The sequence below is a fragment of the Lepisosteus platostomus genome, chromosome 12 (genome assembly GCF_059453375.1).
Source record: "Lepisosteus platostomus isolate fLepPlt1 chromosome 12, fLepPlt1.hap1, whole genome shotgun sequence".
Lineage (NCBI taxonomy): Eukaryota > Metazoa > Chordata > Actinopteri > Semionotiformes > Lepisosteidae > Lepisosteus > Lepisosteus platostomus.
The window spans coordinates 20420744-20442585 of NC_142622.1; the positions used below are offsets into that span (position 1 = coordinate 20420744).

Sequence of the window (21842 nt, forward strand, 5' to 3'; positions counted from 1 at the left end):
AAAGCAAAAAAAAACCCAAACAAACATATCTTCACAACATTAATTACCTGATAATATTTTGTAATGAGCCTACAAAAATGGATAGTAGGCTACTAAAATATAAAGTTCTTTATGAGCTCTTCTGTACCTCTTGTTTAGAATCTTGAAGAAATCTTGAAGGTTTACAACAATACTTGCAAAATCAATTACAATAAACTCAGAAGTGCGTTTATTGTATCGTACTATTGTAACAAGGCAATATTCATCTTGCAGCTTTAAAGGTAACGGCATATTCCCCGATTGCAGAGTAGTGACAGGCGCCTGCGCGCTGGCCGTCAGTGAGCTGACAGACCTCATACCATGTACAGCACAAAACGCAGAGAGGCAGTGGGAGTGACGGGTAGGACAGCTCCAGTCTCTGCGGGACACGGAGGCAGGGCGGCGGGAGCCTTGACTGTCCTACCAGTCCTGGCCATGCCAACGACCAGATACGGCGATGTATTTTTATTTTACCTGGCCTAAAATGAGCGGCAGTGAAGCGTGTGGGGGAGGCGGGGCAGAGGGGACCCTGCCCAGCGGCGAGTGGGGAAGCGGGGGAGGAGGCAGCGGTGAGCTCGCCGACAGCGACGGAGCTTGTGTGCTTGCTCCTACCGCCGCTGCCGCAACTCCAGCTCCGTGCTGCGAGGGAGAGGCCGGCAGCGCCCGGGCCCAAATGTATAGCGATTGGAATCATGATGATAAAATCCGCAATAATGTGGACGCCAGCAGTAAAAATAAGGACGTGCTTCTGGACAAAGCCAGTGACAGCAGCGGGGGAAAGCGCGACCGGAGTGCTGAGACTGGAGAATGCGGAGAGGAATGCCTCAGTCTTGCCAATGGAAACGGAGATCTGCTGAAGGGAGCGAGCAGCATTAATATTGATTACAAAACCAGTGGCTCCGAGCCTGGAGAAAATGGGGGCGGACGGAGCCTTGTTATGGCTGTTGCATCGGGGAGGACCGAATGCGCGGAGGGCAGGGGGCTGCAAGCTGCCGCCTGCAAAAGGAGATACAGCAACGGATCCAAGACGGAGAACCGGGTAAGCAAAGTCTCAGGCACCCGGAATCGTGCAATAAATTTGGCCGCTGCAGTCACGAAGCGTCCTGGAAGTAGCCTGAGCAGAGCGCCGAAGAGGGTCTGTTTCACGGGGGAGATACCATCAGCACACTGCGGCATCATCTCGGGCTCTGGAGCCGGCTGCTCGGAGTTGGAAGATCCCTCGTTCTGCTCTCCGCCCATAGAGTTCAAGACCAGCCTGGCCGGTTCGAGGCATTTTAAAAGCCACTCGGAGATCCCCAAGCCCGCCAGCTGGGCTCGCTCTGCCACGGTACACATCTCCAAGCGTGGGAGCAGGTGTGGTGTATCGAGTGGTTTTGAAAGCCCCGTTACACCGAACAGGATTGGCGTATTCCCATACTCTAGTGCGGCAAAAGACAGCTGTGTTAATTATATTGATAGCAGCAATGGACAGGAGCCCAGAAGTGCCAAAGGCAGGGTGAGACTGTACAGGGTGCGCTCCTTCCTGACGGCCACAGCCGGGTGTAACAGCGCGGGCAAGGGCAGCAGTAATGTGAATGGTTGCCGGGGCCCACAGAACGGGAGCAGTTTCTGCCCAGCGCTCCGGCCTGCCTGTGCTTCTGCTCCAGGGATAAGCAGCGTTTTACACCCTGGGCCCCAGGAGAGCCAGCCTGGGCGGCAGTCCTGCCGGTCAGCGAGCAGCTGCCTTGCCCAGCCCTGCCGGCCGGTTAGTGGGGGAGCGGACGGCATCTGTGGACAGGGAAGAAACGATGGCAAGGAGACGTGGGCAGCCAAGGGGGGCCCTGCGCCGCAGAACGGTGTGAGTTTGGGTTTCACCTCAAACGGCGTGAGCAGGGTGACTTGGGTGCCAGTGGCGGCTCTAGCTCGGGCCCTCCGGGGGGGAAGACGGCCCCCGGAGGCCCCCAGCCTCAGGGCAGTGGGGGCGGAGGCCGAGGAGGCCGGGCGGAGGCAGGGGCGGCTGGAGGAGCGGACGGAGAGGCTGTGGAGGCGGCTGCAGGCGGTGCAGGGGAAGCAGCTGGAGAGGCACGTGGCCCAGCAGCTGCGCGGCCTGGCGGGGACCCTGGCGCGAGGCAGGAGGGAGGGAGGGGGAGGAGGAGGAGCGGCCCTGCCTCTCAAGCACGGCGCCCTCGCGCCCGGGACCGGCGAGGTGGCCCGGCTGGCGCAGAGCTGCACGGCAGCCCTCAGGACGGTGGAGAGCGCCCTGGACTCGGACGCCACGGCGAGCAGCAGCTCTGGAGGGGAGAGCGAGAGTGAGGAGATCGGGGAGAGAGGAGGCAGCGTCGGCCCAGCTCCGCACACACCCCACACACTGTGAGTAACTCCCCTGCGCCCCAGACAACCCCTGAACCCTGTAACTGCACACTGAGCCCTGCTCCATCCCTTACACTGCAGGTCACTATCATAAGCCCTGCATGCTGCAGTTACCAACATGCACGCATTGTCTTTTCAATAAGCACATGGAGAGGCAGGCCTCAAGATTGAGTTCAGAATAATGATAATAATAATTGCTTACACTTATATAGTGCTTTTCTGGACACTCCACTCAAAGTGCTTTACAGTTAATGGGGACTCCCCTCCACCACCACCAATGTGCAGCATCCACCTGGAAGGCCATTCCTAACTTCCAGCACTTTTTGCCATCACTGAGAGGAACTGTTCCTCAAAACATCTCAAGGGTGACACAGTAGGGCAGTGGTGAGTTTTGCTGCCTCACAGTGCTGGGGCCCTGGGTTCAATTCCGGACCTGGGGTGCTATCGGCATGGAGTTTGTATGTTCTCCCCTCGTTGCCATGAGGTTTGGCTGGGTGCTCTGTTTTCCTCCCACGGTCCAAAGACCGACTGGTAGGTTCCATTCAGAGTGTACCCCTTGCCTGTTGCTTGTTGGGATACTGTAGGCTCTGTCCCTGCAGCCCTGAATTGGCTGAAGTGGTTAGCAAATGGGTGGATGGATGGAAGGAAAATGTATTTCACTTGTTTCGGTGGAACCTGTTTTAACACATCTCCCCCTAGAGGTAATTTTCTTTTCGCTCTGAGCTGTGTCAAGAGTTGATGCGATGATCTGATAGCTCTTGCTCCAGGAGGTCAGTGTTCAGGCATTTATCCCCGGGTGAGCTGGGGTCTGTACCAGGAAAATAACCTGCTTTTAAAGGCTATGTAAATACCCAAGCACATGAAAGGCCTGAGGTTTTGCGTAGCTTTTGAGGTAACTAAAGTGATCAAAACTTTAAGTCAGAGCTGTACGTGAAGCATGTTTTTTCCCCTCCCAGTCTTAGAACAGAATAGAAAGAAAAATGGTAATTTGTGATTAGGGTTTAGACGTTGGTTGTGGTCTGATATGAAAGCTTCTGTGACTGGATACACCCTCACCTGATGGACTGGTCTATAGCTTCCAGAGGCCCTCTTCAAACTACTGCTGCTATGGCATGAACAGAAGGGTTGATGGTTTATTTTGATCATCTCGGTGTCTTTTTCTATATTTTTTCATCCATTCTTACAGACGTGAAAGGACATAATAGAGGTAGCATTCATGGATATGGCCATGTGACCTGCTTTTTTAAGATCAACTTAAATTCATTAGGGAATGGAGTCTGCACGCACTTCTAATTGTGTATTTTTATTCTTCTGGCTTCCTAATATACTGTTGGATAGCTCTCGTGTTTCCGGTATGTCTCACAGGGATGCAGACTGAAGGTCGAGCTCTCTGTGAAAAAGGCTGATGTACTAAACCTGAGGGAGGCAGATTCGTGAAGTATTTTCCCGTATTGCTTTGATCACAGAAAATGTTACAAATAAAAAGGAGAATTTGAACTGCTTGGATGCACTGCTCTAAAATTAATGAAGCTCTGTTTCAAAGCCAGATGTGGAAAATGACTGCAAAAGAGGAAATTCCCTAGGAGGAGGCTGTACCCAGGAGCGATTGCCATTACACCATCAGTTTATTTTGGTTTTATTGAGCCTTTCACCTTTCAGGGTGCTGTCAAGAGGAGCCGAGTGGCGGGAAAGTGATGTGAAAGTACGAATTGTGTATGGGGTGTTGCTGACCAAATCCATAAGAAGGAAGAAGGTTTATCGTGTTCACTGCACTCCTTGGATTCTTCCTTCGAGTGCATTGTGTCCACTGCTGTTCTTATCGGGAGATTGACAGTAGCAGGGGACTGCTTTTTAACTATTGATCCTCTTTGGCAGGGCTTCTCAATTCTGTTTCTAGGGACCCCTTTTGAGTTCTGTTATAGGCCATGAGTTACTTTGTGTGGCTGAAACTGTTATAAAAGTAGAGGGATGGTGTTATTTCAAAGCGCTCACCCATAACTGTCAACACAGATAGCTTAATGGCTCAGCAATTAATGATTTACAGACAGAGGCCTGAATTACTCTTAGTAAAACACTCCCTGGAAAAGCAGGCTTACCTCTGTATGAACTCAGTTGATTAAATTCATCATATGAATTTACTTTTAGAGACATAAATGCAGAGAATTTCGATACCCACCACCTGGTACTTAAGTTGTGACCTACTGTATTCAGTTGTCCTGGATCCATTATTTCATTTGGAAAACTATGCAATGAGAGGGAATTCACCTGTCCCTAAAGTGGAAAGCCAACTTTTATAGACTGATATTGAGTTTTTCATTTCCAAGCATTGGGTACACCAGCTTTTTTCATTGTTTGTTTGCTCAAGAAAGTCTGTAGTTGTTGGAGAACTAACAGCCTTTGAGTGGGGGAAAAAAAACGGTAGCTTTGGATCCAAGAGTTTTGATTAGGCACTTTTAGTCATTATTACATTTTAGGTTTCATTATACTTAGTTTGTTCACATGTTAAGGCCTTTAAACTGAGGCATATTACTAGTTTCTTCTTCTGTGAACATCTGTCTAAAATATCCATTAATTACACACACCATTACTTTTCTTTCTCTGTAATTATACTATTATCATCTCTGAGGCACTGTTGCTTTGTAGTATGGGCAAAATCCCTTTGTTTTAGCTTTAGCTGTTATTTCAGTATTTTTAAATTTCCCGAATAGTTCTTCTGGCACATGTCTTGAGATGTAATTGCGGGTCAGTGAACTATTCAATACATCCCTTTATGGACAGGACAACAACTCCAGTGTGCTGTGTCTTTGTGTTTCCAGAATGCTGGGGGAGGGGTTTCAGTCGGCACCCTATACCGCAGCCTTGGTCAGAGCTGTGAGGATATTGATCTGTAGATCAATCTACAGATAGGATGAGACAGTGAGAGTGAGCGAGAGTGAGATTGTGGAAATGATCAATCAGGACTCATGAGTCACCGTGAACATATTGATTGTCATTGGAAAAGATAATGCCACACAAGGTAATTCCATCTTGAAGTGGCCCTGAAGGAATATAAGTATGGGAATCAATTTATATAAATATACTGTACATATACAGAGCCTTGCACAAGTATTCACCCCTGCGATTTCCACAGTTTGAGACATTCTGATCTTACAATCATAATACTTCTAAATAGAAATATTAGAATCTGCATAATCTGCTACAAACTAATGAAGATAAAAATACAGATAGTATAGAATTAAGATTTTAATACACTTTTCAGTTGCATAAGTATTTAACCTCTTTGCTGTTACAATCGTAGCTCAGTTTAGGTCAGGTCACGTCATGTCATTTCCCAAACCGCGTAGTACCATACAGTGTTGCGGGAAGCCGGAGCGTACCCGGAAAGCAGCGAACGCAAGGCAGGGTACACCCTGGATGGGACGCCAGTCCATCGCAGGGCAAGTGCAAGCCAATCGTACATGGGGACAGTTTGGAGGCCACGGTAAAGGCCGAGGGAGGGAATATGGCCCGGACACTGGGATAACTCCCTACTCTTATCCAGAGATGCCGCAGGATCTTTAATGACCACTGAGAGTCAGGACCTCGGTTTAATGTCTCATCCGAAAAACGGCGCCCACTACGGTATAGTGTCCCCGCCACTATACTGGGGCATTAAGACCCACATAGACCGCAGGGTGGGCGCCCCCCGCAGGTCCCACTAACACCACTTCCAACAGCAACCATAGCTTCCCAGGAGGTCTCTCAACCAGGTACAGGTAGCCTCATTGGGTCGCCAGTTGAGAGCTGCAGGGTGATATGATTGCTGGCTGCTCAGTTTAGGTGCCAAAGAATATTTTGAAAGGTAGGAAAATTACCATAGTGGTTTGTGTGTATAAATGTATTCAAAGTGATTGCCTTAAGCTTCTTTCTCTAAATCCCCTCAGATACTGTATTACATTTCAAGTCACAACTTGCAAAGTGATACGACAAATCGACCGTGAAGACCAAGGAGCTTTTGAAACATACAAGAGGGGCTGATCAGGAGGGGGTTACTTATTTCTTAGAGTATGGTGAAGTCCAGCATTAAATGAAATGTGCATCACACCACACAGGCACAACCTACATTTGGGTGCTCTTCCAAACTGAGCAGCTGGGCAAACAGGAATTAGTTAAGGATGTGAATTGAAGCCAGCAGTGACACTGAAAGATGTGCAAATCTCTGCGTCTGAAAACAGGCCTGTAAGGACATAGAGTTCATAGATGGAGATGCACATGGGCGGTCCTGCAGCACATAAGCCCCCAGACACATGATACTGCAGATAAACTTGCACATAGCAATCTTACCATGCATAAAAGGGCAGAAATACAAATGCATGCACGGGCACACTGTCAGAAAGACATGTATGTACATGTGTAGCTGGTTGTGGGTGTGATAGTGGAAACATAGCCCTCAGGTTACTATGGTTGTGGCCACGTGATACCTTCCCACGTTCATCTTGACCACGCCTGGTAGTCATGGAAACGCGGTCCTGTTTCTACAGATCCTTTCCAAGCACGGATCAGTGAGTCTCCCATTCTTTTCCTCAGCCTCGCATGGTGGTTGTGTCAGATCAAGCTGCACGAGAAAGGTTGATCCCTGTTATTTAGCGCAATTCCTTTATAGCACTTTCATACGTTAACTCCCATTTTCCACTAATCACTTTTAGTTGCAGTTCCTGTTCTGGTTGTAACAGGTTTTGTGGAGAAAGGTTTGAAATAGAGGTGCATGACAGCTGCAAGTGACATGCACTGTTGACCGGTTTTACAGGTTTAACCAGTTTTGCATATGAAGTAAGTTATATGTTTGCTGAACAAACTGTACAGTAGTGTAAAAGGAGATGGGGCTGAAATTGTTGATTAAGTTTAAAAGGCATTGGAAATGGCATTACTGTTGAAGATCAGGTGTTACCCTCAACTTGCTCAGCGCTCAAGCAACAGATAAGACTGCCGTTCCCCCTGTCAATGAAGCACACTACCATTTAGAGACGACATTACTTTTAGAGTGGTGGAGTATAGTATGGTGTAATGCACGGAGAACTACTACATCCTGTACTTTACAGAACGCTAAAATGACCTGTTAACAAGCACCTGCTTCTCTACATCAAAAGAATTGTTGGAGAGTGCTCTCTGACACTTTCTCTCTCTCTCTCTTTCTGTCTTTCTCTTCTGCCCCCTTACCTTTTTGTCTTTCTCCCTTTCAGGCAGGAGAGCGCAAGGTGGCACTGGCTGGAGCAGAGGGCAGAGCTGGGCAGTAGGTGGGCATGGCTACAGGCCCGGGTATCGGACCTGGAATATCGCATCCGAACACAAACTGAGCTGTACACTCAACTGAGGCATAGCAAGGTATAATAACGCTGTCTGTTTGTGTAGGTTTCCTTTGTTCTGCTGTCAGCTCAGGTGTGGTCAGTGTGTTATTGCCAGTGTCTATGTGTTTAGGTGCCTGTGATCCTGACAGAGACCACAATTCCTGGCCAGCTATTCTCTTCCCTATCCAAACAGGTAGCACACCAGAGCACTGTGTGCTCAAATCCATCTACACTAATACTAGCATTAGTGTTCAAGCACTTACTCAGTATAGTCACATCAGGTATTACAAGGTGTTAAAAGTAAATGGGCCACCTAGACCCGTTACTAAAGCGTAAGCAAGAGAAGCCGAATCATCAGAAAATGTATTTATATGTATTGGTTCAGGTGGGTAGCTGCATCAGCATGCGTAGGCTACAAAGGAACGAGTAATAGGTTTATTCCATGCTGAAAAAAAGAAGAGAGAAAATACAACGTTTCAGCCATGGAACTTTCTTCAGGTGTGAAGGAGCCTTCTTCACTGCTGAAACGTTGTGTTTTCTCTCTTCTTTTTTTCAGCATGGAATAAACCTATTACTCGTTTATTTGTATTGGTTTTGTCGGTGCCCTGATCTTCGTCCCACTGAACTAGTGCACTGTTGACTTGAAGATTACAAGCATTAGAAATATTCTCCAGGGGAGAATTATAAGCAATTAGAACAGTTGTTCTACTACTAATGTTGTTTGGCAGAAAGCCTATATCATGTAGCTTTCATTGCTTACACTTGAGATATGGCTGTAGTTAATATTTAATTAATTGACTGCAAAACATTCCCTGTGCCACAGTTTGATTTTAAAAATCTTAAGCTTCATACACATTAGTGATTTACAATGTAGGAAGTGGGAAGCTGCAAGAGTCTTGTGAGCTGCAAAGGAAAATGGTGTGGTCAATTCCATTGCATAAATAAATCCACGTCCACATCCACATCCAAAATAAAAGTTACATTAGAGGGAGGATACGTAGCTGAAACCTTATGGATTTTAATCAGATACTTCTCTTCAGCTTGTAATTATCCTCTACTTGTTCCTTTGCAGTAATATATGCTATTTGTTCTTGTCTTCATATTTCAGTAAAGTTGTCCAGTTGATGCTATAATTCTAAACACTGCGCCAAAACAGAATCTTACAGGCACAAATAACCACAAAAATAGGTTGATGAATACACTAACATACCTACCTTAGCTAGATATCCATAATCAGTGTCCAAGTCTCCAGCAGCAGTGTAACCAGCTCTTTAAAAAGGAGAGAAGGGGTGATTGCTGGGGACTCCATATCAAGAGACACAACAAACACAATTCGCCAAAACAAATCCAGAATCCTCTGCAGTATTGTGCTTCACACAAGCCAAAATTGCTCTCAATGTGTCAAAACTAGACAAACATTCACTTTGGGACAACTGATGCTGGAAAATTCAGCATCTATTCTTTGCAGAGGAAGCATGTGGGCCAAGAACAGGATCAACAATCTGGTATTTTTCAGGGTACTCAAAATATAGTGCAGCGCTCTTTCCAAATCCAAAATTCAAAAAATGTTTAGTTTGGTCATAGGATCTAGCATTTTTAAGAAATAATAAGTATTCTCGTTGATCTGCTGCTCAGTACAGTCAACTGTTCCGATGACAAAAAGCTGAAAATGTACCTACTAATTAAGCACTTTAACTGAAGTGTTTCATGAAGCATAAAATGATAGATTTTTAGAATAATCCACCATGAATTAAAAAATTCAAACTCTTTGTAATGTATGCTTTTTAAGCACCAGTCAAAAGGGACCTCAGGTGAAGTTAGAGATAGAAAATATTGTAATTGGGACTGAATGCTAGTGCAGAGTTATTTTCATTAATGTAATACAGATGAGTACAGGAAAGATTAAACTATGTAAGTGAAAACAACAGGTTAATTAATGATGAAGACAAAATCTCTAATGCATTGAAGGAATATTTGTCACTTGTTATATTTAGTTTTTACTTTGAATAGCATAAAATTAACCAATCAGTTATACCTAAGAGTATTTTTCCAGTATTGATTAACAACAATAAAGATATTGTCTTAAATCCACTTAAAGTAAGTCTATGAAAATAAACATTAAGATTTGACAATATTGCTATAAAGGTTATTATTGATCACAGATTTAGAAAGGGCAGGTAGTGTTTAATAAACCCATTTAATTTTTCTGGAAAGGTTATAGTAACAGTGAATACAGGTAAAGCCTTCAATACAGTGTATTTAGATTTCTAGAATTCAATTCCTAGGGCTCCTCATTAAAGGTTAATTCTCAGATTGAAAGCTGATGAATTCCAGGGAAAGCTACAATTAGAGATTTAACTGGGTCAATGCAGTTGGTGTCTGGGATGTGCATTTTTGTATTTACAAAAATGATTCTAAGATAGACAACAAGCATACAGTACCTGATTTGGAAGAGACACAATAATGGGTGAAGTACCAAGAGTTACAAAAAGATATTCAGTACTTCCAAGACCAGGCAGACATGTGACAAGTGAAATTTAATATACATTGGTAATATACATAGTGCAATGTATTATACATAGGTAGTAGGAATTTACATTATAAATACATAATGGAGGTGCTTAGCTTGTAGACGCAGCTTTTGAAAAGGCTTTAGGCTGTAAGTGTTTTTGTGGACGCCTCTTTGCATCATCCATTCAATGTGGTGAAGCTATAATAATGGCTAACAGAAGGCCAATATACATTGTGAAGAGTAGTTAAAATGATAAATTATGCAGAGTTAAGCCTTCATTAGAATACTGTACCGTTTTGGTTGCCAGGTTTCAAGAAGGACACAGCTACACTGGAATCAGCCCAAAGAAGGTCAAAGGAATTGAATCTCTTTAGTCTTTAACAAAGCAGGCTAAGAGGGAACTTAATTAAAATCTTCCAAATCCTCAAAGACATCAACAAAGTCAAACCCCGGGGATCAACAGTTAAACATAAACCAGAGGACACACGTGGAAACTAAGGGGAAGTAAGACTGAGAACAGGTGGTATTTGAATACGCAAGGCATTGTGGGAGTGTGAACAAGTTACAAGTCCTCTCTATTGAAAGGGATATAATGACTTCAGGAAACAGCAGGATAAGATTAATCACTTACTAGTAACTAATTGAGCTACAGGGCCTGAGAGATTTCCTCTTGTGTGTCACCTTTATGGTTAACAGTTCGGTGTGTGCATATTTTCTGGTTGTCTCTCTCAGGGCAGCGGAGTGCTCCAGTCCCAGGACAGTCTACTGCCCCGTCTCCCTTGCCCGGCAAATGGCGCCCTCCACAGGTCAGTTGCACTGCACTGCCTGGCCCACACAGCGTAGCAGACCCTGCCCTGAGGTGTGGTAGGGTAGGCCTGCACACAGGCGGGGTACCAGTGCTGCACCCTACAGGCCCCCGCTCTCACGATAAGGTGGGACAGACCTAAGAGAAAAAGACTATTCTATTTCCAGAGCAGGAGATTTCTCTGGCTAAAGATTTTACTGTCAGGCAAAATAATGCATTTTCCACATCTCAGTTAAAGTTAATATAGTACTTATAAGGCCGTGCTGTTCTCATTATTGCTTGAGAGGGCATTGTTGGCAAAGTAACATGGAAACAGTGTATTGAAGCATTCAAATCCTAAACCTCTGGTTATAACCCTTAAAATAAGCACGGTTATTTTGTATAGAAACTTACATGGGTGCATAAATTTGAAATACCTAATTCACAAATATTCAATACAAGTCTACAAAAATACATTTTTAACCATATCAGATGTGTATAATAACAAAAAGTAAATATAAATATTCACAAAAAAGAGTGTTATGTAGATGTGCTGTGGAAATCCTAAGTACTTAGTACAGGCAAGTGCATCTGCATAACATAATTTATGCTAATTTATTATATATTTGTGGATATAGATTTACTGAAAAAATTGTAATGACTAGTGTGAGTAATGGGCAGCAGTGTGGAGTAATGTTTAGGTCTCTGGACTTATTTTAGAAAGGTTATATGTTCAAATCCTGGGCATTACACTGCTATTGTTTCCTTGAACAGAGGTCTCACGCTTTCTACAGTAAAGTTTTTAGCTGTACTGTATATAATTTGGTACGCAAGCGATTTTACATAAAAGCAGGTTTCTAATAATAAATGTATCTGGGAGTAGCAACAAAGCCCCTTTTCAAGACAGTTTTGCATTCAAGAGGTAAAGGGTTATGAATAAGAACATTTCTTTGATAGAGGAATATTGTTTCCTGTAAATATTCCATACTTATCGGTATACTTTATTCATTATGTTGTAGTTACAAGTTAAGTTTTCATTTGACCAATAAGAAAGGATAAAGTTCTTATAAGCTGGACAAAATATTGGGACTAATCAGCTCTGTTCTTTAGTGGATTATAATAGTAACGTAATAGTAGTCAGCTATTCCACTGTGATTATCCATTAGCCTGCTATAGATATACAGTATATGCACCAAATGCAGTGATAAGCATATTGTGCACTCCTGTCATTTTACAATATACTGTATTTTAATGTAATAACTTGAGAAGGTCCATGTCCTTGTCTGTGGACATTGTTTTGTTCCAGTGAGTCTGACACATTTAAGGTAAAGGTAACTTCTTTTACGACTTTTCCAAAATGGTGGCCAAGCTATTAAACCAATCCACATGTCCTGAACATAATCCACCAAAAATAAAAGCTGTGCTTTAGATTGATTTAAAAGAAGATGATCTTTGAAACATTTTCAAAACCTTGCTTAGGGGAATCCTACTGTGTGACCAAACTGCCTGATTGATCAACTTCATCTCTCATCTGTGGGACTAAAAGATGTCTGCTGGGTTTGGCACACTATACCACTATGATATAATGAAATACAGGCATGTGCAAATCAGACCTTCAGTAATACTGGCTCATGGCAGTCATATTTTTAAAGATAGCAATTTGCCAAGAACATTCTTGACAGACAACACACCCTACTTTATGTATTCCACATTTCACTCAAATCAGCCTCTCAGTCCTGAAAGTCATTCAAGTTGTTTGTCATACTCAAAGATGGTGTCCAAACCATGGAAATGGGTTTACTGTAACTGTGTTACAGTAACAAAGACTGCCCAATCCTACTAATTGTTTTCATAAATTTGGATGAATAAACCCCACTATTGATACACAATAACTTATATTTATAAACATTTATACTACTGGGCCTTTTCACGTAAGCAATAAGAATGAGCCTTTCTCATGGGGAAGGTTCTTAGTGGTGTACCACTCAGAATTTGAATTCATAACCTTCAGCTACAAGTCCAGGACCCTAACCATTTTCCACTGCTGCGTCTAAACCCAGAACACGACCTGTGTATTTAGACCAAATAGATAAATAAATCTTGATTCAACTAGAGAAAAGTGTGTTTGCTCTCAGATCGGGGTACACAGTGGTGTGTTCTGTGCAGACAGCGACGCCACGAGCACACAGAACCTGTGTGTGTCTGGGGGGTGGTTCCTGCTGGATCAGTGTGTGGTCTGCGTACGTGCTTGCTGGCTCTCGGCAGGGTGGCAGTGTTCCCCATGTGTTGCGCTCTGTGCCCCCAGCCCCCCAGACCCCCTCAGGGCACGATTGCAAGAGGAGGCGCTGGCAGCCTGCCCTTGCCCACCGGAACGCAGCGTCACGGCGGCGCGCGCTCGCCCGCTGCCCAGACACCGCCGCCCAAGACTGGTGCGCCTGGAGGGAGCAGCGCCGCTCGGCAGCAAGGTGACGCGCCGGCTTCTCAACCTGGGCCACGGCTTGGTGTTTGGATTGTGCTTGATTTTCCCATTTGTGTGAGTGAGTCACGAGTGAGAAGGTGTGAAACTTGTGCTTGAATATGGCCAGAATCCTTGGAATGACCACATTTGAAAATAATTTGAAATCGGTATGAGGTAAATGAATATTTTGAATATATAATAGCACAAATTAAATATGAAGATGTAGTTTTGTTCTCCTCCATGCAATGAGAGTGTAGTGTGAATGTACTGTATATTTTGAAACTTGTTTTACTGATATATCATAAATCCTTCCAATATTTTGGCATCTGTTTATAGTATTTGTCCTGTCTATAATTCCTACTTTCCCATTTCGCCTCCCTCTCTCATTTCTTCCCATTCCCTCTCTGTCCTTGCAGACGGTGCATTTTCGGTGCTGTTGTGAGCCGCCCTCAGGGTGCGTGTTGTGTGGCGGCCGTCCCCAGCTGGCTGAGTCGGATTGGGGATGGGGGTCAGTATGTGAGCGACAGGCCACGCTGGACCCTTGTCTGCACCCTGTTCTGTCCCTTCCCAGTGGTGAGTCCAACCGCAGCACTTGCTCCTGCACAGCTAAGCTGATAAGGGCCTCTGCTGCAGTGTGTGTGTGTGTGTGTGTTGCGGTGCGCCCTCTAGTGGGCCTGTGAAGCCATGCAAGGAGTTTGCTTGTTGCTTTAATCAAAACACTCATTTAGCTTTCTGTATAGACTAGAATTTCTGTACAGTGGCCTGTGATCAACCTCTACTGCTCATCATTGGTAAAGTAAATACTGATAGTGTTAATGAAGTGGAACAACTACACACAAAAATCACTATGTATTAACTACACACACAAATTAAATTTTAGGAATTAAAAATTCCACATTTCAATGAAAATTTATTTATAAACCAGTAATTTATTGAATGTACAGTATTTATTAAAAAAACAAGAATAAAAAAGTGTAGACGTTAAAACAAATAGGTAACTCATACATCTTGCAAATTACACACAAAAAAATTATGAATAATAAAAGAAAGTAAAATTTCAGATGCAGGACTGTACAGGAATGTAAATGTCAAAACACATTCAAAGGCTCTGAACTGAAAACAAAGGTTCTTCTAACCAGCACCAACACAAATATTTCCATACCAATCACAGGTTTCGCAAAAGTCATGCCATCACATAATCTAATAATATTCTTTTACTGCCCCCTTAAAAACGATCACTGTGCTCTCTCCATTTTAAGAACTTAAGAAAGAAATAAAGGGTGGAAACAAGAGGAGGCAATTTGGCTTATTGTGGTTATTTGGAAGTTTAGTAAACTAACTCATCATTGAGTTTCTGGTAAGCAGCTGTTATCAGCCAAATCATTAATGAAATAGGTTTTAAGTATAGATTTGCCTTGGTTCATATGAATACTGTAAGTGTAAATGCAAATAAAGAGATGGTAAAGTTTTAGTGGACAGCATAGTGTTTAATATGAAGTATGTTCAGCAATGTATTTCCAAAAGTGCCTATGTTTAGTCATGTGTAATGTACATACATATTGCTTCCATTCAATGAGCACTGAAAGATTATTTTCCTCCCAGATGTTCCTCTGGCTGTGCAGTGCGGACTGAGTTCCCTCAGCAACTTACATTCCCAGAATCCTCCGTGGCTGCTAGGGGAGCCACCCCCTCCTTCCTGGCTGGAAAACAGGGGCCCGGGGTCCCAGCGTCTCTCCAGAATGAAGAGGAAACTTGAGCTCCCCCAGATCCCCTGCCACACTCTGAGTCACCTGCTTCATACAGCATGTGGGTAGGACCATAATGTGCACAGACAGAGACACTGAAACACTGCATTACCCACGCTGATTCCAGTGCTTATCACTGCCAGTGAATACTCGCACTGTACCACTGTACCACTCACAGGACTGTACCACTGTACCACATGAAGGACCTATGAGAGAAAGTACAGCACAAGAGCTGCAGACCACAGTCAGTCTTTCCAGAAATAAATTGCAGAATTTACCATACACTGAGTATTCAAAAGGCCAGAAGAAGTCATTGCAACACCAACAGTCAATTAGCTTTTGAATTCAACTTTAGCTCTCCCCTTACAAACATAACTGTTAAAGCCACTTCTCTGAGCATGTTGTATGTATCCATTTAATTGAAAGTGCTACTGCTCAAAAGCGTTTGCTGTTTGGCAACATCTTACAATGTTAGAAATTCTTTAAATGGATGCTAAATGTTGCTAAAAACAACAGTTGAGAATAGTGAGGTAAACGCATACCCATATCCAAGAGCACCTCTCCCAGCAAAATTGTAAGAGAGAAAAAATATACTCAATAAATCATGAATATGGAAAGTGTATTTGTTTAGTTTTGAACATTCAGGATATATACTGAGAGGCATGGAAGTAAAACAAATTAGTTTTGGAATCACTGGCATTTTTTCTATTTTAATGCCTCAGAATATGTAATAAAATGTATATCATTTCATCCTCTAATCCCATGCAATACACTTGGGAAGGGTTTGTTATGCACTGCTGCTTTACACCTATTATCAGAAAGTAGAAAACCACAGGTTATAAAATGGATGCACTTGGTTTCTTCCTCTCTACCCTATTGAAAAGCAGAATCCCCTGGAAAGCATTAGCAACAAATTGTGGAAAAAAAGCGTAAATTTGATCTGAAAATTAATTTCAACAGGAATGGAGACAGACTCTTTAACTTGTGTGGCGCAATGCCTAGTGAATGTACAGGGGTGCTTGGTGAAAAGGAGTGGGTGGTCATGTGAAAGGTGAATAAGAGAAAGCAGTAAAAAAGCATCATAGACATTTTGCATTTTAATTACACATTTTAAGTGTGTTTTGTTGTATGAATCAATAATCAAAGCCAAATCGTCTGTGAATTTATGATTGCTAGCCTGTTAACTACCACTGAACACTCTGCACTCTTTCCTGATATGTGTGTAATGGTCCATACACAGAGGCATGAAGGTTCACCAGTATACACAAAGCAGCGCCCACCGACCCACTCTTAAGTGGGACTAGTAACATCTAAGTGTTGTTGCCAGTGTACATTTGTTGTTGTCAGGTGGTGTCCGTCGGAATGAGAAGCTGCAGAGAAGTGCTGCCAGTCCAAGTGTTCTCATCCCCAGAGCCCCCTCTCAGCCTCCCCTTCACACAGGGCCCCTGCCAGCAGTGGAGAGCCCCCTTTCCGTCCCCCCACAGGTGAGAGCTTGTGTCCGTGTAGAGAAGTACCACTTCCCTTCTCCCCTTCGAGTTTGCTCACCTTGCCTCGCTTCCTCATGTGTTTCTCTGTCAGAGAGCTTTTTTCAGGCTGGTGAATTACAGGTGAGCCTATGTCTCCCCCCAAGAGCCCTCTTTACTGTTTGTGATCCCAGTGCAGTTTGTGAACTCTGCATGGTGCCTTTCAGGCTGTTGCAGACGGGTAACAATCATCTTCTGTTTAGGGTAGTTTCATTATACTACTGTAGGCTGTGCAACTAAAGCTTTGAACTGAGGGGCCAATATGGAGTGTGCCTGGTGCGGTCTATTTATGTTTTGGGTAACGGTGATTTAAAACACGTTTCAGAGTCACAGCACCTTTGTCCGTTAATGATGTGTAAGTTTTTGGTTCAAACTGTATCATTGGCCAGCTGTGGTTCCTGAGTTTGTGCTTGGTCAGGATCTCTCTTTTATAGACCTGACAAGCTTTCTCTCAGGTCACAGTTAGGGTCCATTGCAGTTTGTGGAGTTAATTTGGATCCTGTTTATATGCGTTTTCCAAGGATGAGTCGTTTCTTTAGCTGTTCCTGGGTATGAGAGAAGTTCTTCAGTGTAAATTGTACAAAATACGTACCAGCTCCCTGAGAGGGATAAAGGAAAATAACCCAAGTCACCTCAGTTCAGTTGGTATTACTCCTGTGTCATTATATTTATAATAAATAATATAATGTATAAGGCGGCCTGGTAGCACAGTAGTTAGCATTGCTGCCTCACACCACTGGGGCCCTGGGTTCGGTTCCTGGGGTGCTGTCTGTGTTAATTTTCTATGTTCTCCCCATTTTCATGTGGGTTTCCTTTGGGTGCCAAGGAAGTCCAAAAACATACTAGTAACTAAAATATATTGTGGGAAAATTGGCTCTACTGTCAGTGAGTGTGCATTAGTTTCTGTGTCTGTCCTGCAATAGACTGCTGTCCAATCCAGGGGGTATCCTGACTTGTGCCCCTTGTTGGCCAAAACTGGCTCCCCCATGACTCAGTATTGGATAGTAACCAACCTGGTTAAGAGGCTCACCCCATTGTTGCATAGGAAAGCAAGCAGTAAAAACAAGAATAGGAGAAATCAATCAAATGTAAATAACATAACAGGTCATTTTAGTGTAAGCACGGGCAAGTGTCAGGAAGAAAAGGTTTGATCATGCAAATGAAAATGCTGTCAGATGTAAAAGTGGGTCGTTTCAGTTCACTCTATTGATAGATGCAGTCATATGCGGTAAAAACTAAACATGATTTGCATCCAAAGTTGGTGTTTGCTTTTGGGACGTTTTGATAAAACCACCTGTATCCTAAATTTATCGGATGGTCCCGAGCAATACAATAATGTAAGATGTCTCATTTAAGATATTCACGTAAATCAGCATATCATTCATCTAGTATGAAGAGAAAGCCAATCAAGAAGAATGTAAGGCTGGTTACAATCAAGAGGAGAGCCAGATTATCCGTCATCAACAAGATGGCTGGGTAGCTTATTCAAGACTCCCACATCCTTTTGTGTAAATACAAGCCTCTGGTTTGTATTTCACCGATTATAAAGCCATCTAGTAGGTTGAGGCTGCAAATGTCTTTGAGGATTTTGCATACTTGAATAAGAACCCTCTCTCAGTTTTCTGTTTATGGGTAAAAACTTATTTTAGCCTGTCAGTGTAGGATATATCTTTAAGTCCAGGAATGTATTTGGTTGCTTTAATGCTACTGCCTACAATTTGAGAAATTTGAATATTGAACCATATGCTCTGTGTGTATCCATTACAGCTGGTGCTTGTTCAGGAAACTAACAAGTTAATAACCTTTTAACAGCATCTCTTGTTTCCTTAAGTACAATTGGTGGTGTATCCTTAGGTCTTGGAGATCAAGTAATTTTAAGTGCTTCTAGTACATATAGTACAGGGCAGAGTGGTCTGTGGCCAGAAGGTTGCCCGTTCAAATCCCATGGCTGGCAGAGGAATCCTACTCCTTTGGGCCCCTGAGCAAGGCCCTTAACTCTAACTGCTCCAGGGGCGCTGTACAATGGCTGACCCTGCACTCTGACCCCAAGCTTCTCTCCCTGTCTGTGTGTCTGTGTCTCACGGAGAGCAAGCTGGGGTATGCGAAAAGATGAATTCCTAATGCAAGAAATTGTAAATGGCTAATAAAGTGATCTCTTATCTTATATAGCACTTGCTGACTGTAATTTGCTAATACTAATTTAACATGGAAATTTAATTCTGCTACAGAAAAATCAAAGAATGCAGATGACAGCAATGAGTGGGATAGGGAGCATTAGAGATTCATCTTTTTTTGCAGAATGGTATAAGGGTTTTTTCCCCACAGAGAAAAAAGAGGCCATGCTATAACCATCCCCACCATACTTTAAGAAAAGAAGCACAGATGACAACGTTTTCTCAGTGATTCAGCTGTCTTTCTTGGTCTCCTTTTGTCGCGCAGCCCTCTCGACGCCGGCGGGGGGAGAGCTCCTTCGACATCAATAACATGGTGATGCCGCTGGGGCTGGGAGGCGGTGCTCGCGTGCAGAGACTCCAGTACAAGGAGATTCTCACCCCCAGGTCAGCACAGATGGCGTGTATTTCGCTGTTTGTGTGTGCACATCGTGCAAAACATTAGGTGTGCTGAGTTGTCTTGTACATCCTGCACTTGGTGTTTCATATATCCCCTCCTCTCTCTTCCTCACAGCTGGAGGCAGCTCAACTGTATCTTTGTTCCACCCGTTGGACAGGCGGCCCCAGGGCCTGGAGATGCCCTCGCATCTTTTGAACGGACCGCGGGAGAGGAGGAGGAGGAGGTGAAGTGAATTTTTTAGCCTGCCTGCTGGAGGTGCTGTGTTTATCCGTTTACCTGCCTTGTCTGAGCCCCGCGTGTGGACGTTGCAGGTGGAGGACCTGTCTGACGCATCGTTCCTCTGCCGTCACTCTGCGTCTGAGGACAAGGAGAGGAGTCGCTGGGGCACCTGGGCCCGCCGAGCCAGCCAGCGCCGAGGCAGGTTAGTCTCAAGGAAGTCTGTGGGATGTTTATAAATCTTTTCACATGAAGTCATGCACCAGTATTGTGATTAACACTGAACGGTTTTACTACTAGTGTAGTCTCAGCTCAGTTTACAGCTGTTGTCAGGTGGAGTCCTCTAATGTCCTCACCTGCAGTTTCTTTATGTGTCTCTCAGGTTTTCCTCGCGGGCAGAGAGCAAGGTGATTCCTCAGCCCACAGGTCCAGTCCTCCCCCCGCTGTCACCAGAGCGGAGCCCTGGCGGCCAGACTGAGCAGCCTGACACCTGTCCACCGAGCCCCCCCGAGAGCGAGGACACCTCCTGCCCCCTGGCTGAGGACGAAGAGCTGGTAAGAATGGGGGGCGGGGGTGCAGGAGATTGTGCAGTAATTCTGTAGTGTAGTAAAGTGCAGTCATTTTAAAAGAGGAGGGAAAAGTAGCTCCCAACATTTGCAAGTCAATCCCGGTTTGTTACACGTGCCTATTTACACAGCAGGGTATTTTGCTGGACCAGTGTGGTGAACCTTGTACCTTCACAAGGGTACAACAGCTGTGTCTTACTGGAATTTGAAGCCACAGCTTTCTAGAGAACAGAACCCTAACAACAGCTCCACACTGCAGCTGTAATGGTTGGCAATGATATATACAAGATGGGTTATATTATTTCAACGAAGAGCTGCTTGCCAATAAAATTGAATTACTCCCTGCTTGTCTAATTTCCGCTCGGCGTGCAAGAGGATAACCGATTCTGTGTTTGGTCTGCACTCCAGGCGGTGTTGCCGTGGGAACGCCGGTCGTTCCCTTTGTCAGAGGCAGAGCTAAGGTTGCTGAAGGAAGAGGAGGAGCGCGTCCCGCCGCCGGCTTTGTCCATAGGAACTACAGAGGACCCGAGCACTACTCGCAGCCACAGCACTGACTCAGGGATCTCCATAGGCAGCCTCGAGCTCTCTCCCATCACCCCACAACCCCCTCAGCCCAGCCAGGATCTCAGTCCTAAACTCTCGCCTACTCCCCCTGCCGCACTGAGCACTCAGGAATTTCTCTCACCCCCTACTATGCTGTCGGTCAACCACAAAACTGTCACACAGCCCCATTCCCCCTCCTTCACGCACAGACCCCCTCCAGTGGCCACTCCTGGGCCCCTGTTGACAACCAGCGCTCCCAGTCCTGTGGTCACGACGCGCTGTGGCCACAGCTGAGACTGGCTGCTGCAGGGAGGGACACAGGGGTGAGGCTGTTGTTTCAAACGCCAATCTGTTTGATATTCAAACATGCTCACCGCTATGGAAGGGAAAAGCACTCTCATATACCCCCCTCCCCATCCCCCAAACCTCCCTCTGTTCATTGCTCTCACTGCCATTCTCACTGTTGTGCACATTTTCATTATCTGTGTTATACAGGAGAAATTAAAATTCTCTTCTTTTTGGAAAAAGCAAACTAATGTGCAATGTTATGAATCCTGAAGACATATCCTAAAAGTGATCAAGGTGTTATATTCCAAAGTGTGGCATTGTAGTTCTTTTATTATCATTTTCTCAACTGCCTGTTGGAGAGGGGTCTTTTGCCTAAATGAAACAACTCCATGACTTTGCAGAGCTCCTCAGTGACTTGACCCACACAGCCTGTCCACATATCTCCACTTCTGTCCTCAATGCTGGGAGGATCAGAGAACAAGGATGTCCAATACCCGCTGTGTCAAAACCTCACCTGGAGTGACACTGCAGACCAGGTCTTAATGCGAGACACTTGGGTTGAGTGTCCCAATCCATACGATAGGTTGTAGAATCTTGGATTCATATTAGAAAAGTTCGCTTAAAGCTATAAACAGCTCTGTACACAGAAAAAGGTTTATAATGATCCCAATAAGATTTAGTTTAACTCTTTTATTGCTTATACAGTATGTGGCCTAAGGGCCACGATTGATTGTTGTGACTTAAAGAGAAACCTTGTGGGAATGCTGACTCCCTGGAGTTATCCTGGACTAGAAAATCCCCTTCCTTCCAATCATCGGTATATAATTAACAGGATTTGTGGAAAGGCAGACTGAGAAAAAGTTATATTAATCAATCACTTGATGATTTTATACAGCATCTTTCCACAGTAAACAATATCTCATATTGTGCTTCATAAACTCAGGT

At 44.3% G+C, this 21842-nt stretch overlaps 1 protein-coding gene across 1 annotated transcript; it reads left to right on the forward strand.

Annotated features, from left to right (window-relative positions):
* The first annotated feature begins 301 nt into the window (after positions 1-301).
* Positions 302-21141, forward strand: LOC148651262 (uncharacterized). The gene is made up of 12 exons (XM_088601346.1): positions 302-2367; positions 7587-7728; positions 10936-11009; positions 13293-13452; positions 13862-14018; positions 15048-15251; positions 16538-16674; positions 19153-19271; positions 19399-19507; positions 19596-19705; positions 19883-20054; positions 20475-21141. The coding sequence occupies exons 1-12, from the start codon at positions 476-478 to the stop codon at positions 20901-20903; spliced, it is 3705 nt and encodes a 1234-aa protein (XP_088457472.1). The 5' UTR covers positions 302-475; the 3' UTR covers positions 20904-21141.
* Positions 21142-21842: the final 701 nt, after the last annotated feature.

What these genes read in the sequence shown, in the direction of transcription:
- LOC148651262 (XM_088601346.1), top strand. Translation starts at nt 476, where the DNA reads ATGTATTTTTATTTTACCTGGCCTAAAATGAGCGGCAGTGAAGCGTGT. An exon ending in CCCTTTCCGTCCCCCCACAG is followed by an intron (nt 16,675 to 19,152) that starts GTGAGAGCTTGT and finishes TTTGTCGCGCAG; the next exon opens with CCCTCTCGACGCCGGCGGGG. An exon ending in TGGCTGAGGACGAAGAGCTG is followed by an intron (nt 20,055 to 20,474) that starts GTAAGAATGGGG and finishes TCTGCACTCCAG; the next exon opens with GCGGTGTTGCCGTGGGAACG.